The 19586-nt window shown below is 40.8% G+C and overlaps 1 protein-coding gene across 5 annotated transcripts in view; it reads right to left on the bottom strand.

Annotated features, from left to right (window-relative positions):
- Positions 1–358: 358 nt before the first annotated feature.
- HMGN3 (high mobility group nucleosomal binding domain 3) overlaps positions 359–19586 on the bottom strand; it is a 32129-nt gene continuing 12901 nt past the window's right edge. The window contains exons 2-7 of one of the 5 annotated variants that reach the window (XM_058734531.1): positions 12355–12405; positions 5624–5653; positions 2858–2908; positions 1379–1492; positions 1216–1258; positions 359–842 (exon numbers count right to left, since the gene is read on the bottom strand). In XM_058734531.1, coding sequence (XP_058590514.1) covers positions 829–842; positions 1216–1258; positions 1379–1492; positions 2858–2908; positions 5624–5653; positions 12355–12405 — 303 coding nt within the window. In that variant the 3' untranslated portion in view covers positions 359–828. Of the gene's footprint in view, positions 843–1005; positions 1493–2857; positions 2909–5623; positions 5654–12354; positions 12406–19586 lie in introns of those variants that run through there. The other 4 variants (XM_058734530.1, XR_009263084.1, XM_058734532.1 and 1 more) reach the window with 4 other exon arrangements.

Below are 19586 nucleotides of genomic sequence, written 5' to 3' on the forward strand. Positions count from 1 at the left end.
GGGAGAGATTTTCAAGGATCAGCACTAGTTTATGGTTTTTCTCTGGTTTAACAGAACTCTATGCTGTTTATAAAGAACTTTGAAAAAGTAATGTTTTATTAAAAGCTTATTATATGGTGATCATTGATGACCACTTCTGATATAAAGTGTTTTAGATGTAATTCTTCCACACTAGCACTCACCAATGGTTTCATTAAAATAATAACATTTTTACAGGCCAAAGAATTAAGAAATAATCCTACTTGACTTATTAAGAATGCTGTTATGGCACGCACTGGAAATATTCTTCACATCTTCTGCAACAACGAAATGAAACACTGCCCAAGTTTATAGTAAAGACACTACTAAGAGGCAGGTATTTTGCAGGCAAGAAAACCTTTTATTTTAAACCACAAATAGTCAGCAGGTGGCCACAACTATCCATGTTTCATTAAAACCACATAAAACCTAGGTACAAAAGCACCACTGATTATTGCTCTAGAAAAACTGCGTGAAAAATTTAAATACGCACAGTAGAAACACCACAGTATCCACAGGACCCGATTTTTAAAGCAAGTGCATGGAATGCTCAATCAACCTTACACATAGCTTTCAATAATAAACTCATATTTATTTTACTTGAAGATGATGGAAATTTCCAAAAAAGCATGACTATGAGAAGATAAAATGTCCATCCTTATATATTTTTGTATGCCAACTAGTAGAATCCTAAAAAATTAGCATTTACAAAATACTTGGTAAAAATAGCTTTTAAAAGTTGCCCCAAGAGGTACATAAAATCAACCCCAATTTTTCATGACAATTCATTCTCCCTTGTTATCTACAGATTCAGTTTTCTGTGCCTGTGAAAAAGAAAGGGGGGGGGAGATATAGTTACTATTAAAGCTACTATCAGCCAAAAGAAAGTCCACCCGACCAACACACACACTCTGAACATCTGGTTTTTAGCAGCTCGATTGCAAAACCTATTTCAACTCTGGGTGTGAAACAGACAAGGCAGGAATATAGTAGGCAAACACTTGGCTGCATTTATTGCTTTCTGGTTTTCAAACGACCACAGAAGCTTTACCTGTAAGCTCCCACTGTTCATAATAAAAAAAAACACCACACTACTATCTGATTCTAGTCACTGCAAACATGCAGAATTTTCTACTGTACCCTTAACTCTCACTGTTTCAATCTGCCCCTTTACTGACAGTGTGCTGGGTGGGGTACCTCTGGAGGTTGAGACATTAACAGTTGAGCGAGAGATGTGGATCTGTAATAACATTACGGGCAATAAAAAGAGTCATTATGAACGTGCTATCACCGGCTGAAGGATTGAGCAATTTCTTTTAAGACACTGATTCAATCAGTGGGGGGTATTTATGGAAAGTACCTCTTCAGCTTTAGTTTCACCTTTTTCAGATGGTGCAGTACCTTCCTTTCCAGCTTCTTGCTTTTCCTCCTTCTTCCCTTTAGCACCTTTGTTAATCTTTGTTCCAGGTTCTTTCTAATAGAGGGAAACAAGGCATGTTAGGGTGTGATGTCAGTAAAAATCAGCCAACCTCGCCCAAACACAAGGTAAAGCAAAACCAGGGCCAACATGGTGGCTTTCCAGGGGGAGGGGAACCCAATTTTGCAGTGCGTCGAGTGAGTTACACTGAGTCTCTGTGAAAATGTAATGGGCTGCTTAGAATATCCACTGACTTTCTCCTCTGGGAAAAAGGTGGTGATTCTCCTCATGTATTTGTTCAGTGGGCCTCGTCTCTCACTACAGAGAAGTGGTTCTGCCGTGGAGGGCACCAGCAGTGGGAAGTGATGGAGGAGGCAGAAACCAGGAAAGAAGCCAGCAAGAGAAACATCTCATGTGGGGACGTGGGACTTGAGTGACTAGAAGGCTGAGAAAATGCTTGAAAATGAAGTCCCAGGTGAAGAAAATTTCCTGATTGTTAAAAACAAGTATATATATATTTTGAGAGAGAGAGCGAGAGCATGTGCACGAACAGGGGAGGGGAAGAGAGAGAGGGAGAGAGAGAATTCCAAGCAGGCTCCGCACTGTCAGGGAGCGCAGAGTCTGATGCGGGGCTCGAGCCCACGAACTGTGAGATCATGATCCGAGCCGAAATCAAGGGTCAGATGCCCAACTGACTGAGCCACCCAGGCGCCCAGAAAAGTTCCTGATTTGAAGACTAAGCCACAGGGGCGAGTTCTGCTTCAGAATCACCTACCCATGCCACAAACACACATCATTTCAAACAATTCACAACACTGCTCTGAAGGGCAGAGTACAGAAAAGCAATTTGGGACAAGTTTCTTCATACCTCTCTGCTTGTTTCCTTGTCTGCAAAATGGGGTATGTGTACCTACCTCATAGGGTTGATGCGAGGGTTTCATAAGAGAAGCAAGAACAGGGTCTGGCATAGTATAAGAGCCACCATATAAATGTTTGCTGATATTAATTATGGGCTAGTGTTAATTATTACATGTCAGTCATCAGACTAAGCCACTAAGACCAGTTATACGAAGTCAGATCCCCTCCCCCAAGCCCTTGAGCTACTGGCAGCTGCAATACCAGGGCCCAGCCTCCCACCTCCCGAGCCACTCTGGCGCACTGCTAACAAACCCTCCTGGACAGGCGGCTTCTCCGAGCACCATGCTCTGACTTCCTTCACCTTTACTGACCAAATGGGAAGCACTTTCCTGGGAAAGCGTAAAACCGTGCTTTATGCCTTTTGTAACAATGGTGACAGTTTCCTAGTCAGTACATTTAGCCCGAATCATTACATGTGATTTTTCCTTGGGGGATTTTTCGATACAAAATTATAATTTATTCATTGTTTAAAAGGCCAAAGTCAGTCAAAGGAGCACCTCTTACCTTAGCAGACGTTTTTCTTGGTTTAGGTTCAGGTTTGGGTGGAGCAGGTTTCTGCAAAGATAAATTACACAAATACTGAAAAAGACAACCCTCGAGACCAAAAGGAATGCAACGAGACTGCAGAAGACACCAGTTCATTTTGACTACGATTTTGTTCATAAAAAAAAAAAAAAAAAAAAACCTCTTTCTATTTTCGGCATCAGGTAGCAGCATAAAGATCCGTGCATTTCGTGACTATTTTCATCCTGGGTTCTCAAGTGAACAGCAGGTGAGATTTAAAAGCCGACTCTTTATTCCCCAGTCCAGAGTAGCTCTCCAGGAACAGGTTTAAGCTTCTAGCTCTGATGTCTCTGTACTTCCTTTGATCACAGCACAGCAGCAAGAGGAATGACTCAGGCCCTCGGCCAAATGACTCAATGAATTCAGTCACACTGGCCTTCCCAACAGTCTAGAAATCACAGCACAATTGCAGGCAAAGCCCATCCGGTAATGAAGACCGCTGCCTGTGAAGTATTTCAAAATCATTTCCACATCCTTCCACCTCTGATGTCAATTTCAAGTTCTGTAGCCAAGCTTCAGCTTCTTCCTATTCGCATCCTCTCCAATGCCAGCTCAAGGTGAGAAGAATCTCTCGCCCACCCAGACACTAGGCTTATTTGCCTCTAGAGCTTTTTATCAAGAACATGATTATAATAAAACGTCCACTGTTAGCTCCCAAAGTTTAAGATTTCTCTTAAACTTAGCCAAAGAGCCCACTGAGCAACTATTTTTCTCTTGCTTCATGCGGTTCTCTTCCCTGCTGCCATGAGCACTGCTTGCCCTGTGGCCATGGTTCCCTCCATAACATATAGAGCTTCAGCCCTCACCTGCTTTCCAGGGCGGGTGGGGGCACATGAGGACATGGGGGAAGATAACCCATTAAAGCCTCTGCTTTTCTATAGCTATTTTAGGGCAAATATTTCTCTCATCAAGCTAGAAAAAAATAAGTGTCCATCTCTCCCAACACTAGGGAGAATGGCTTTTGAACAGAAAACACTGCCCAGGATATCCCCCTCTGGAGAAAATACATGTTCGTCCCTGGTGCCTGTAGGTGGTTCAGGTTCATATTGAATCTGGCCCTGTTCATCAAACGCATAAAGTAAAATTGTAGACAGTTCAATTCCAGAAGATTGGCTGTTAGGACTTTTCAAATAAAAAAGGACAACTGGGTCTGAAAAGTAAGGGATATTTTTATTAAGCTTCTTACCACCTGAATCTGTAGTCTGTTACCTAAACAGCAGCTTGCATGGCTACTAGGTTTTCAGAATTTAAAAAATTTTGTAATGTGAGGCTTTGATATATTGCATTAACATGTATTTGTTGTCACAATTCACAGCAAAGATTTCCTTTTGTATTTTCTGTAAAGATAGACCTCTCCTCCATTCAGCATTTAAGTGTTTTGATGGAACAGGAAAAAATGAGATTTTGCAGGCTGTAATCCCACTGGCCACTGAGGAGGCTCTGTGTCAGCACCACAGGCAATGATCTCAGTGGAAGGTGCTTATACTGCTGGTTCATGGTGCTCAGGAAAAGCCTTGTTTTAAATTTTGATTTTTATTTGACTTACAAGGTCTACTCCCTTAATGGGACAGAGATCCACAGAATACAACGGCTTGTAGTACAATCTACAGCTAAGCCTAACGGAAGTTAAAACATAAGTACTGAACAATGGTGAGAGTTAATATTGGATAGAGCACACCATCTTGAGGGACTTCGGCAGAATCCGGATTAATTGTGCGCACACACAACTGCATCTCCCGGCTCTTCATCTTTCCAGTGGCTCTGATGTTGCTTCCTTAGGTTGGGACTTACGTGAAACTCTCTCACCCAACCCCAAATTGGCTATACTTCGGAACTTGTGAGTGCCCTCATAGCCCTTTCTGCATTGATTCCCTATACTGTGCCAGGCACAAGTGTTGGCTGACATGAAATCCATGCTCCCCCGAAGGCTAAAGCAGCTAGCAACTCCTGCCAGCCAAGAAGCCAGTGCCTTTCCTCCTACATCTCAGGTCTCAGCAAGGGCTGCGGCTATTTTAACCAACATCCTCCACCAGAGAGCCAGGCTGACCTCTCGTGGCAGAGTAATGGCTGGTACCTCTGCAGGGCGGCAAGGAGGACCACAAGAGCCAGCAGGGAGCACAGCCTGGTGAGAAGGCCTGGAGCGCATTTATGGCCAAGGCTGGTCACAGCTGCCCATCCCAGCTTTAATGATCTTAACCCTGGTCTCTTCCCCAGGCCTGGCCCACAGAGGGAGACTCTGAGTGGCAAAGTGGAATCATTACTTTTCCAAAGATTCTCTAGTTCTGAAATGGGACTAAAGCGCACGGATTCCGATGACTTTTAGCATGTTTCTGAATAAAGTATAGGCCGTGGAGAGAGGATCGTAATTCATCTCCACTTTAACACATCATGTGCAGAATCAGAAGGGTAGGACTTTGCTAATGTGCTTCTTTTGTTTCAGAGATCTAGAAATATCAAACACCTTCCTGGGTTTTGTACGCCTGGTAATGGGGCTGGCAGCTACTTTTCACTGACATATCTGATCAACTGAATTGCTTGGCAACACCAGTCACATTTGCCACAGATTGTGACCCACGTTGATTTCCAAAAAGGAAACAAAAAAACTCAAGGGAAATAACACCTTAATCTTCCTTCTGCTGCTTTGTCCTGAACAGAGGGAATATTTACTCATAAGAACTAACAACAAGAGGGTTCTAAAGTACTCACCGCTGACAATCTAGCAGACCGTCTGGTGGGCTATAAAGGAAATGGAAAAATATACAGTTTTATTAGACACAACCCAGCTGATTTTTAAAAATTTATTCTTGGTATCTTACTTTGTTGAAAGAGTGTAATGTATGACTCCCATTACCCTCTCCAGGTGAGCAAGCATACTAAAACATACTTCAAGTGCCCTGGGAACCATAATACTCAACAGGAAGTTTTCTAAAGAGGTGCAGACACACTATTCAAAGAAATGGCCTCTCCTAATTAAGGGTGTTGCAGGTAAGAAAAAGAAAGGAGGATTAATTTAGGTTCTGACCTGTAATCTACTTGTGTGATAAAAATGACAATACAAGAACTGAGGAGCTATTTAAGAACTAGTTCCGGTCTGACTCTTGTTCCTTACAAACAGAACTAAAACTTATAAATTAATACAAAAGAAGAGTTACATAATTGTGTAGAAACCAAAATAGGAGTTCCCTGACTTGTTACTATGTTAGAGAAGAGAATGACTATAAATCTTAGGCAGTTCACAAGAAATACTTCCTCTTATCTGTAACAAAATAAGCACATTTATTTATCTGCTAAATGCGTATGTTTAATGAAAGATTGAGATAGAGTAAAAGGTTCACTAATCTTTCCTTTTAATTTGGAAGTTGAGAAAATTTAGAAAAACTGGGTTGAGATTAGTATTTTTAAGGAAATCTTTTTCTCTTCAAGGATGCAAATTAAGCAAATGAGGCCGCAAAGAAAATTTAAAATAGCAACAACGGTTCTAGGAGTTTCAGAAATAAGCATACAGAACCGATATTCTACTTACCATCAGCAAAACATGGCTCCCCAAGGGATTTCACATTCTGAAAGTATAACTGCCTTTCTTGAAAAGTGTTCCAGAAATAAATACTCCATACTCTGTCTGTTTTACTCACTGCTCTGTCTCTGGTAGAATAGTATGCGTACCACCTAGCATGTAGATTCTCAAAAATACGTGCTGAAAAAATGAACTCCAATCTTTTCCCTAATTCAGGCTGCCTTATACAGACTTTGCCCCCTTACAATGGCTTAAATGTTTCAAATAATTTCTTCAAGGGGGTCAGCAAAGATGGTCAGGAGGAACCCGTGCCACAATTGTAAGGAATTATGGAATTCTTGAAGCCGTGCTGAGGTCAGCACAGGTCAGCTGGTCAGGCCAAACTGGAAGAAATATTTCATGCCGTCTTCACACCTCAGAACTTTCTGGCTGAAAATAGCCAGAGGAAGCTAAACTCATCTCTCTTTAAACTACAGAAGGAAATGAAGGGCCAGAGCCTCCATGAATAATTTTAACCCTGGGGTCCTGAAGAAAAATCAGAGCTGGACTTAAGGCCAGCGAACAGAATGTGCAGAGACTAGGAGACTGTGTCAGTGAAGTGGTGGCCATGATATATTCACTGCACCAGGTAAGGGGATGTACAGCGCAACATGTAGTATGGGAGGCATGCCTGTATCACACGCTCCACAGGAAATACCACGGTGTCTGCTAGGATTATCGTAAGTGCACTGATGGGTGCATTCATGACAACACACCCATGAGTCGCAGGGAACCAGAACCCAAATCCTGTGCTGCCTTTCTCAGTATCGTTAATTGCAATGAACTGGGTATCACCAAAGAAAAGACAACAGTAACAATCAAACCAGGCAGCAAGTGTGTAACTTGTGCTTCTTCAGATGCTCTTTTGAACACGGAAGAGCAAAGGAGCATCCACTAATTACCAAACAGAGTTCATCTTTGATGCTTCTGCATGACCTGAAGAACTACACCACCATCTCCCAAGCGAAGCATAGCCGGCAGAAGAGTGCTCAGAAAATATCGCAGGGAAAAAAATCGCAGCCTCTATGCTCAGAAGGGGTGAAAGAACCTTATTTGAACCCCTCTCCACTTCGTGTTGACTTACGTGTACCGCCTTGGCCTTACCTCACTGTTCACCTCATGTATCTCACATCTGTACCCCTACTGCACTTCTCATGGGTAAGCACCAGAAATGTGTACTAGTGTGAACTTGAGGTGAGGTGTGCTAAGGCCACTACTCGGATACTGTCTAGTTTAGTGCCTGAAAAGAAGCCAATATATTAACTATTACTCATCACTGCCTTCCTATCCACCAAGCAGTTGTCCTGAGGAAAATCTCATTGAAGTAAAGCCAAATCATGTGACAGATTTTCCAACTCTGGTGCTGTTGCTCCTTTCTTCTCCATGGGAACACCTGGGCAAACTGAAGAGGCGGATGTCAGAGAGCCCTCTGGGATTTCCAGAAACATTCCAACCTAAGCAAGCACTGCTCTGCAGGGCCTGAAAGCTGTTCTGATCCAAAGGACTCCCTATCTTTTTATAATTCAGGCCCAGTACAAGAGTTTAAAATAAAAAGCCTAGGAAATTAATGCAAAATCAAGGCCTGCCTCTCCAGGCTGTCTAAACCAACAATCTCTAAAAATCACATCTTTTACTGTAAAATCATTTTACGACTTCCTGTCTAAAATTTACCAGCTCTTCTTTCTATGCTATAAAAAAAGGATTTTTCTCAAATTTTCCTTTCCAGCAACCATCATAAGAGATTTTCTTTTTCACTGCAAACAGTGGAGGCTGAGACGAACCTTTCACTCACAGTCAGCAGCATGGTTATGCATGCAAGCATGTACACCTTCCTGGAAAGTTCCATCAGCTTTCACAGCCTTAAAATCTATAAATGATTGGGCTATATTTATTGGATATAAAATAGACTAGACTGCTATTTTTTTCCTCCTTAGAGCACTAGAATTTTAAGTATTCCCTTGAGACTCAGACTGTTGGGCAGGGCTACTATGAAAAAAGAGCTAATAAGAATTTCTCCCGATTTGTTGATGGTGAATCTTCAGGAGAAGTGGCCAAAAGTGGTTATCAGAGGAGGAAAGGAGACTTTCAGAATGGTATGCCACCAAGAGTTACAGAGACAAAGAATGGGAGGGTTTGTCAATGTGGTGTCTAGGTGCTGGGTACAATGAAATTCTTCAAAAAGCATTTGATTAATTCATCATTCCCTGGGTTGGAGCAAATTCTGGTGAAGGCTACTCCAAAAGACACAGAGCCTTTTACTTTAACGTCCTGGTTGCAAAAGAACATGGAAGTCTTATTTCGCTATGGCAAAGTTCACTGGTGTAGCTGGATTCAAGTAGAATCACTGGACTTTGCTGAATACTGCTTGAAACATATGTGCCATTCCCATGGAGTCTGGAAGTATGTTTATTTTTATAAGATTTCTTAATGCTTCTAAGTTTGACCACGTATAGATTTTCCTCAACTTCCAATGGAGTTACATCCTGATAAAGCCAGTAAGTTGAAAATGCCTTCAGTTGAAAATGCGTTTAATATAGCTAACCTACTGAACATCAGAGCTCAGCCTCCCTTAAATGTGCCCAGAACATGTATATTAGCCTACAGTTGGGCAAAGTCATCTAACATAAAGCCTATTTTATAATACAATGTTGAATATCTCACGTAATTTATTGGATACGGGACTGAAAGTGGAAAACAGAACGGTGGTGTGGGTACAGAAGGGTTGTTAGCGTATCGGTTGTTCACCCTCATGATTGCAGGGCTGACTAGGAGCTGCGGCTCACTGCCAGTGCCCAGCGTCACAAGGGCACATCGTGCCACATACAGCTAGTCTGGGAAAAGAGCAAACCAGGAAGCATGGTTTCTACTGAATGAGTATTGCTTTTGCACCACAGTAGAGCCAAAAATTGTAAGTCAAACCATCACAAGTCAGGGACCATGTGTACTTGCAAACAAACGCCAAAAGTCAAGTTGCTTTTAATTTCCAAAGATAAATGAGGAGCCAAACGGAAACTAACTTCTTTGGTGGGACACCTGGATGGCTCAGTTGGTTGAGCTCTGACTTCGGCTCAGGTCATGATCTCACGGTTTGTGAGTTTCAGCCCCGTGTCAGGCTCTGGGCTGACAGCTCAGAGCCTGGAGTCTGCTTCAGATTCTGTGTCCCCCTCTCTCTGCCCACCCCTGCTTGTGCCCTGCCTCTCTCTTTCAAAAATGAATAAAAATTAAAAAAATAAAAAAGAAAAGAAATTAACTTCTTTGCAAAAATGGGAAGTGGGGAAACATGGATATCAGAGCATTGGCTAAGGAATGGAGAGGACAGAGAAAAGGCACTGGATAACCATGTTTTTATGATTACCACAAAAGTGGCATGAGGACAGAGGATTTTGTTTTTTATGTTTATTTAGTTTTTGAGAGAGAGAGACAGAGACAGAGCACAAGTGGCAGAGGGGCCGAGAGAGAGGGAGACACAGAATCAGAAGCAGGCTCCAGGTTCTGAGTTGTCAGCACAGAGCCTGATGCGGGGCTTGAACTCACGGACCATGAGATCATGACCTGAGCCGAAGTCGGACGCTCAACCTACTGAGCCACCCAGGTGCCCTAGAGGACAGAGGATTTTGAATCAGGGCTCAGATAATTTTCCTGGTTCTGCTATATACAAGTTGTGACACCTGTGGAAAATAATGTATTTCTCTCAGGACCTTGTTTCCTCTAGTAAAGCTGGACATAATAACATCCGCCTATCTGTTACCAAAAACAGCAATTCTCTGATATTCATTATTCCCTTTCCTGGCTTTATTTTTCTTCATAGCAAATATCCAATGATTTTATTTTACTCTCTTTCTCCCCCCACTAAAATGGAAGCTGCATGAAGGAAGAGATTTTCCTTCTTTGGTTCACTGTGGATTCTGCAGAGCCCGGAACAGTGCTTGGAACATTAAAGGTACACAATACATTGCTGTTGAGGAATGAATGTGCTCTGCCCTCATTTCAGGGTTATTAAATGGATCAGATAAAATAACAAATGTGAAAGGGCTTTGCAAACTGCCAAGGGAAATGCTTCTAATGTACTGTTTTGGTCATTTATTATCCAAAAACTATATGCTGCACCATGCCCTTCACACATCATGGCAGTGGAAGAGGATTTTCAATACAGGATCCTGCTTTGTGACTGATATTTATTCACTATAGTCAAGGCTGTGCATACACAATGACATAACTAGAAAATTCAGTCAATTTTGGCGGTGGTGGGGGAATCAATCAATATACTGTTTAAGAGTTCTTACCCTAAACCACCAGCTGGCTGACCTTTTTCACTTTTCAAACAAGCGCGTTGATGTCCTGAAGACAAATCATGAGTTTTAATCTGGTCATAGCTTACATGACCGGGAAAGAGTGTTTTCTAGGAACGATTTTTGTTGGCCACGATGTAGTACATGCAATAATATAAAATAAAATATTAAAAATAATAAAATATATAAATAACATAAATAACTAAAATTCTGGGGCTAATAGAATATGTATAAGACAGCTGTATAAGCAAGAATCTTTTACGTATATTCTAACCAGCTTGGCTGCTCCGTGTAGAAGGCTGGAAAAGACAGTGTGCACTACCCAAGATCTATCATGTGTAATGGTTTCTAGGTTTTCTGACTGACAGATCAATTTAAATAGCAGTTCCTAAAGGAAAAATCCAAACGCATTTTGTGTCCAAATCTAAAAACATTAAGATCTGTTATACTTAGCCAACTGCCCTACAATTTATAGTTTTGCCATTTTTAAGAAAATCCAAGCACATACCATTTGTTGGTTCGTCCGAGCATGTGTTTAGTAACTTGACCTGAGATTAGAAACTTCACCTCCCAAACTCTGTGACACTAAATGCTGGGTCAATGCATGGTGGGGCCTTGGTGACAGGCAGTTTTGTTCGTTTGGCTTTTACATTGATTTAGTTATAGATTCTGTTAAAGGTTTTCCATTTGGCAGAACAAATTTCCGTGTACACATTTGTGGAGCGGTTCTGCTATGCATGACAAACTCCTCTGAATTATTAAACCACAATATGAATCCCTCAATCAAAGAATCTGTAACTAAATACTGTTTCTGTCTTTCACGTGACCTCTTTTAGTTTATAAGTTCAAGGGTAAGAACTGCAGTTGTTCCACACACTGTAAAGCTCTGTGCAAAAGTGAATGGCTGTCATCAGAGTTAGCCTCTAATTTGCTACTTTTTCATCCATCTCCTTTTGGAAGTTCATGATATTACCACAGTGGGTAAATGCAACCATCTCTCTCAATTTCTTAGTTTTTTTGGAGGTTTCTGAATTTTAATACAGAGTTTCTTTGAATTGTTGCTCAATTCATTATCCAAAGCCCTAAGAATATTCCTGATTAAAAAAAAAAAAAAAGTTCAGTATTTCGACATTTCGTGTGTCCTTCCACAGTTTTTGACTCTAGAGATGACTCCTTTTAGGCAAATATTCAGAACTAAAAAAGAAATGTATAATTCACTCACTGGAGCAGAGAATTTATTAAATCAACCATCTTTCATTTCCTTGCTGTGAAAGGCAGACTTTGTTCTCCTTGATGAATTTACCTATTATCTCGCTCCTTGCCCAGAAGGAATTCTCAGTATCTACTTTAACAGACAGCAGGACCGACAGGTAGAAACATAAACAACATAGTAAGTGGAAAATGTCTCATCAGTGATCTCAACTGAAATTTACCTGCGCCAAGCAATGCTACACAGTGACACTTTTATCTCTGGTTTATGTAGTCTCAACAGCCTTATTCAGAACTGCATTCATTCAGATGCATACAATCTTAACAATATTAAAAAAAAATTCCAGTTAAAATAATTAAATACAGGAAGTCAAAGATACACTTACCTCCTGTTTAGTTACTTTGGATCCATCCTTGCCCTCTGTATTCTCTGGAGACTGGAAAGAAAATATTGCAGTGAATTGTATTTAAACTGGAAAGCACACATTAGAGGCAGATTTGAAAAAATAGCTCTTTCAATTCTCCAGACCACGTAAGTCAACAGATATTTTGTGGGGAAAAAAGTAAGTCTGTAAGAGGATACATTTTATATATATACATACACACACACACACACACACACACACACCCCACAGAGCATTTAATCTGCATAACTGCTCTAATTTTAAAACAGGAGTGGTGCAAGAACTGATATGCACATAAAAACTGATGTGTTTTTAATGTGCGTTCACCCTCAGCAATTTTCATTGGATTGTTGAGGATTTCACCACTAGTTAAAGGACAGGGACCCAAGAGCCAGTGGCAGCGGTGCCACGAAGCCACCACATGCTCCAGTGACTTTGTTTCTCTATGATGAGAGCAGGATGCTAAGAAAGCCCAGCCTGAGCACAAAAGCGTATTTCTGTCCCATACTTGCCTAGTTTTGATGTCTAGCCCACTTCTTGATACGACTTGACAAATGTGTCACGGATTATTATTCTTTCAGCATCTCGACCAAATTCACAGGCTTGGCAGGACAGCCAAACGCCCTGACACTCCAGCTAATTTGTTTCCTAATTTTGATCCACGCCCCCCTGGGGCAGCACCTGCCCTCTGGTGACAGCTCAAACCTGACTACTTTCTAGGGGGCATACAACTCTGGGAAAAATATGCTTACATTCATGTGACACACCCTGCAGATCTCAATGTATTTTTACTGGCTAAAGACAGTAAACAAGGTGAAAATGACTAAACTAGTTACAATGTTAAACTATTTCACATATTTTAAAACCATACAAAGGTAGTAGGTGAATACCCAATCTCTAGGACACAAACGGGCAGAAGATATGAATAAGAGTTTCCAAGAGAAAACAGCAAACCGACATTTGCCATGATGTTTGGCTTTAGCAAAATGAAACAGCTAGGTAGTGGTGCCTCAGCTGATAAAATGAGAAAAACGTTTTAAAGATCATAAAACCCACTGTTTGGTGGGGCTGGTGACACAGTTAATTAATATGATATTTTCAAAAAACACCATGCCAATATGAGAAAGACACACCGACTAATCATATAAAGATCCAGTAATTCCTATTTTGGAACCAGGACACAAAGAAAGCCTGTAAAAACATCATTTTATTTGTACTGTTCCTAATATGGACTAACTCGAAACAACTCACATGATCAGTAAATGACAGAGAAATATTTAAGTAAACTATGTAACTATTAATGCAATGGAATTAAAAAAAGTTAGGCTATGTGAATACATAGAAAGTCCACATAAAATAATGCTAACTTAAAAAAATTTAGATTATAAAAGAACATGCAAAACATAGGCTAGAAGTATACATACAAAGTCTTTTAGAAAGTCAAAAACTTTTCTTCAAGGCAGAGGACACACTAAACCTTCAACCCAGAGTCTGTCAGTTCACTTCTCTCCAGAACCTCCCACATTCATGGAGTTCTTTCTTGTTTCCCAAACAGCCAACTGTTTTCCCCTCTTCCCCGGAAACTTCTCTGTCATGAAGGGAAACACTGCTTCTCTTCTTGCCCTATTAGCCAGTCAAATTGGAGATAGCAAAATCTTAGAAAGTGTCAGCATATGAAGATAGTCCCTACATGGGCTATTTCCCTTTGCTCAACTCCATGCTGCAAACTCGACTTTCTGGACACAAACCAGCCACTCCGTTGTCAAGAAGCACTGGGCTCTCATTCATACCCGTTAGGCCACTTGGTAGATTTCAATTCACCTGTAGCTGGTGGGCATTTAAAGAAGCAGCACACAACTATTCTGATGTTAACTGACATTAAAAAAAGTTAAAAATGGATGTTAGTGACAAAATTTTCAAGATTCTTCTATGCAGTAGATTAGTGACAGCAATATGATTGAGAGATCACTTTCTAAACACTGACCAAATGTCTGTGTCAGGTACAAATTACTGAAAAAAAGAAACCCGGAAAGATACCACATAAAAAAAAAGCAGCTATAACTGAAGATGTTAATGGCTTCAGGTGAATGAACATAAGACTAGAAATGTGAAGAGCTACAGCTCAAGGCTAAGCTGGTTTCTCTGGCAATCTCTCCATAAGGGCTTTCTATTAACAAGCCCCTAACCAATTTAGTCAAAACAAGCCAAATGATCTTTATCCTGGGTCAGGACCCGGGCCTGAGTGTTGGCTCTCTACCTAGGAGCTGTAGTGATCTGGGCCAGTGACCTGATCAGTGGCTCAGTCTGTTCATCCATAAATGACAGAGGATGATGATGCTGAACTCCAAGCGTCAGGCTTATGATCAAGCAAGATGTTAGATCATTTCGGAGTCGGTGAATTGTTATACAGATGTTATGCAACGAAATATGTATCTTAATGAGTCTTCCAAATGATTAAATATCAAATTATATTCAACAGACCCTTAAAGGTGAGCACATAAAACTCCCTGTACCCTTGTTATCTGTTTTTGTTGCACAGAGTAACAGATACACTATTTCAGAAGGACTTATCATCTCAGGCTGTCTTATCACACGCCCGGGCTACCATTAACACTTAGCCACGAGGCCGGAGACAGGAAGCAGGACATGGTATGAAGGGCTTGAAGCAGAAGGCCAAAGTTTTTGTCCCAAGGGGCTGTGAGGAATAAAGACAAAGAAAAGGGGGAAATGGGGACTGGGGGTATATGGCGATGATCTCAGATGTATACTTCAACCTTCTGGGAGGCTGATGGGAAGGATGAGGCGAGTTAGATCTGAAGAATTCCAAGACAGAGGGGTTCTCAAATCATTTCCCAGGACAGAGCAAACTTATGCTAATCCAGTTTGAACCCAGAACCCATGGTCAAGAGAGTAAAGAACCATGGTCAAACAAAAAGGTCTCATTCACATATCTGAAGCTCCTTCAGCACCCAAGAGGCAAAGGTACTGAACTGAGAGCCAGCAAGGCGGGGGGGGGGGGGGGGGGGCAGACATACACAGTGGCCAGATGCAAGGCCCAGCAGAGATTCTAGGAAGTTTGGAGTACCAGTGAGTGTTGATTTGAGGGCAAGGCGGCAGGACGGTGGATCACTGAACACCTGGTGACCAGATGGGGACAGAGAATCGGCATTAGAAGGCCTGAACTTTGGCAAAAACCAACAGGTAGTTGAACATCTTTGAATTCAAAATTCTGAAAATAAAAGTAGACTCATTGAAATAAAAAAAAATTAAAAAAAAAACAACAACCTCTCAAAACAAACTCTAGACCAGGGACAGAAGAAATAGTAAATTGTCAGAGAGTGCTGAAGAATTAGCCCAGAATGCAACAAAGAGCAATAAAGGAATAAACAATACGCAAGAGAGGATAGCAGATATGGTGGTTAATAGAGAAGCTCCAAATATACTTAACAGACATTTCAGAGGCCAGGAACAGAGGTACTAGAAGGAAGGCAAAGACAGGGTGGCTGAGAATTTTCCCAAATTAAAGTCATAAGTCTTCCAGGTTGAAAGCTTATGACAAGGAACAAAGTAGAAACAAAACAAATGGATACCATGAAACATGTTGTAGTAAAACTGTAGTAAAGTGAGAAAAATCTTAGAAGTTATCGGAGTAAGGGGTGCCTGGGTGGCTGTTGGTTAAGCATCTGACTCTTGGTTTTGGCTCAGGTCATGATCTGGTGTTCCGTGAGATTGAGCCCTGTGTTGGGCTCTGTGCTGACAGCATGGAGCCTGCTTGGGATTCTCTCTCTCCTCTGCTCTCTCTACCTCTTCCCTGCATGCATGCTCTCTTTCTCTCAAAATAAATAAATAAACATTTAAAAAACATAAGTTATCAGAGTTAAAAGATGGATTATCTACAAAGAATTACTTTTACCAGCAAATACAAGTTTAAGAAAATATGAAGTAAGGTTCAAGTAGTTGAGGCTAACTGTCAACCTAGAACTTTATATCCAGCTATCACTTAAGAATGAAGGAAAACAGGGGTGCCTGGGTGTCTCAGTCAGTTAAGCATCTGACTCTTGATTCTGGCCCAGGTCATGATCTCACGATTCTTGAGTATGAGCCCTACATCAGGCTCTGCACTGCTTGCGAGCCTCTCTTTCTGCCCTTCCCCCACTCATGTTTCTCTCTCTCTCTGAAAATAAATAAACTTAAAAAAAAAAAGAATGAAGGAAAAATAAAGACAACTCATAACATGAATACTTAAGAGACTTTGCCATCAGCAGAGCATTTCAATAAGGAACTGTTAGTAAAGAATCAAATTCAGTAATAAGAAAAATGAATTCAGATGAAAAAGTATGTAAGAAGTAATGTATAAAATACTGGCAAATCCAATTAACTATTACTTGTAAATAATACCTGTTTTTTTTGTGTTTAAAAACATTTCCCTAGTGGGGCGCCTGGGTGGCGCAGTCGGTTAAGCGTCCGACTTCAGCCAGGTCACGATCTCGCGGTCCGTGAGTTCGAGCCCCGCGTCGGGCTCTGGGCTGATGGCTCGGAGCCTGGAGCCTGTTTCCGATTCTGTGTCTCCCTCTCTCTCTGCCCCTCCCCCATTCATGCTCTGTCTCTGTCTGTCCCAAAAATAAAATAAAAAAAACATAAAAAAAAAAAAAAAAAAAAAATTTCCCTAGAAATCCTAAACCAGTGCTGTCCTATAGAAATATAACATTTAATTCCAGATTTTCTGATAGCCACATTAAAAAAGCAAAAAGAAATAGATGAAATTAATTTTAATATTTTATTTAACTGAATCTATCTAAAATTTTATCACCTCAACATGTAATCAATTTACAAATTATTAATGAGATATTTCACAAAGTTTTAACACTAAATCTGCAAAATGCAGCACGTACTTGACACTTAACAGCATACTCCATGCAAGTGTTAGGTTCTCACCTATCTATATTTGGAGTTCAAGTTTATAGTAGTTTCACACATCTGGGTTGTCCCAAACATATTTAAATTGTTCCAATAACTGTATCTAATACAAATTTTGAATTTAAGTTAAAATTGAAATTTAAAAGATTCACCTTCTTCTTTTTAAAGAGTGCTTAATTGGGGCGCCTGGCTGGCTCAGTCGGTTAAGCGACTGACTTCGGCTCAGGTCATATCTCACAGTCCGTGAGTTCGAGCCCCGCATCGGGCTCTGTACTGATAGCTCAGAGCCTGGAGCCTGCTTCAGATTGTGTCTCCCTCTCTCTCTGACCCTCCCTTGTTCATGCTCTGTCTCTCTCTGTCTCAAAAATAAATAAACATAAAAAAAAAAAAGAGTGCTTAATTTCCTTACAAAGCTAGTGACTACCATACTGGATGGCACAGTTTTAGACCATAATAACCACAAAAAACGAGAGGAGGATGAACAGATGAGAAGGTAAAGCATGCTAGGGTCCTGGTTTTATTCTGGAGGATGATACAGTCACAGAATCATTTAGATTTGCTAAAATAAAATTTAAAGATAGCCATTAAAATTTAACGTAAGAAACAGGATCTATAAACTTCCAAATCAAGAGGAGTGAAATTAAGCAATTATTATGTCAATAAGGAAGGAAGGAAAAAAAACAAATGACAAAAAAAAAAACACCCCACAAAAAATAAGTCATTAGAAAAAGTCCAAACACATTAGTAATCACAATATACCTAAACAAATTATACTTATCCATTATAATGTCAAGTGACAGGAAAAAACAGAATAATATATGCATATGACTACACTTTTACAAATTTTAAAACATGCACCAGTCAATACGAAGGATTTATATATGACATATGTACCATAAAAGTATAAAATCATGGACTGGAAGGATACACAACAAATTCATGATAATGGTTACCTCTAGGGAGGCTGATAATGGAAGGAGACCAAGGGGGGGAGGGTCCTAAGGAAAACTGAACTTTAGCTGAAACATTTTATTTTATTAAAAAGAAACCTGAAGCAAAATGATAACATTAAAATGTGTGAATTTGAGAGGTGGGTAAATGAGTATATTATTTTCTGGATCTTTCTGTATTTAAATTTTCCCAAATAAAAATATTACCAATAATGAGAGAAAAAAAGACTAGAGGCAAACTTGTTCCACTAAGTCTAGTTTAACAGGGCCCTCACACAAATTCCATGACTAGGTTTACTCACAGCATTTTCTGCATTTCTTAAATGGCTTATAAACCTAGCTTATATACTGCCTCTTCCTTTTCTGTTCAAGACATATTCCGGGGCTCCTGTGCTCAGTCTGTGAAGTGTCCGACTTCAGCTCAGGTCATGATCTTGTGGTCCGTGAGTTTGAGCCCCACATCAGGCTCTGTGCTGACAGCTCAGAGCCTGGAGCCTGCTTTGAATTCTGTGTCTCCCTCTCTCTCTGCTCCTCCCCTGCTCACACTCTGTGTCTCTCTCTCTCAAAAATAAACAAACATCAAAAACAAATTTTTTTAAAGACATATCATTCATAATTGTTTCATCCTATATGAAGGCTCTGGAGTGGGGCAAGATGGGAAGCCAAGGGCACTACCACAAGGATGCAGAGCTCTCCTTGGGCTAGTGTAGGAGAGCTGACGGGGAGCACAGATTCCTTCAGCAGCTGACCAACTGTTCCATCCCCATTCTTTCTTTATGCGGACATACCTCAGCCCCGCCCCTGAGGATACAAAAATGCATTGAGAGGACACAACTGCATTTTCTGGAAGACTAAACAGGACCAGCAGTCCTTTTAGGAAACCAAGAAAAGAAACTTGGAATTTTTATCCCACAGACAATCCATAAGGAATCAACAGGCAAAAACTCCCCAACTGCTGAGTTTCTCTTCCAGTAAATAGCAGTTACCACTGGACTGAAAGGCACCGGTGGTGGCAGTGGTCAGAAGCCAAACTTTCTCTCTCCAAACTCAGGAAGATATCAGAGAAGATGGGAAATTCCTTATACCCTTCAACAGTTGCTTGGGAACAGTTCAAACAGCATGAGCCTGTGGACTTCTCACAGCAGAGAGATATGGAGGGTGTGGCAGATGGCTGGACGTGGTGAGGCTAGTACCCGGCTTGTGCCATGTTTCTTCTAAGCTACACAAGAGAAGAAAGGGGAGGGCTCGGGAGTCTCAGCAACAAATGCTGGGCCTTATGTCAAAGTTCCAAAAAGTCTTAATGATTGGTAAGTGTCGGCTCTCAGAGATTTTCTTCTAAGACTGAGA

This window comes from Neofelis nebulosa, chromosome 6, assembly GCF_028018385.1.
Source record: "Neofelis nebulosa isolate mNeoNeb1 chromosome 6, mNeoNeb1.pri, whole genome shotgun sequence".
NCBI lineage: Eukaryota > Metazoa > Chordata > Mammalia > Carnivora > Felidae > Neofelis > Neofelis nebulosa.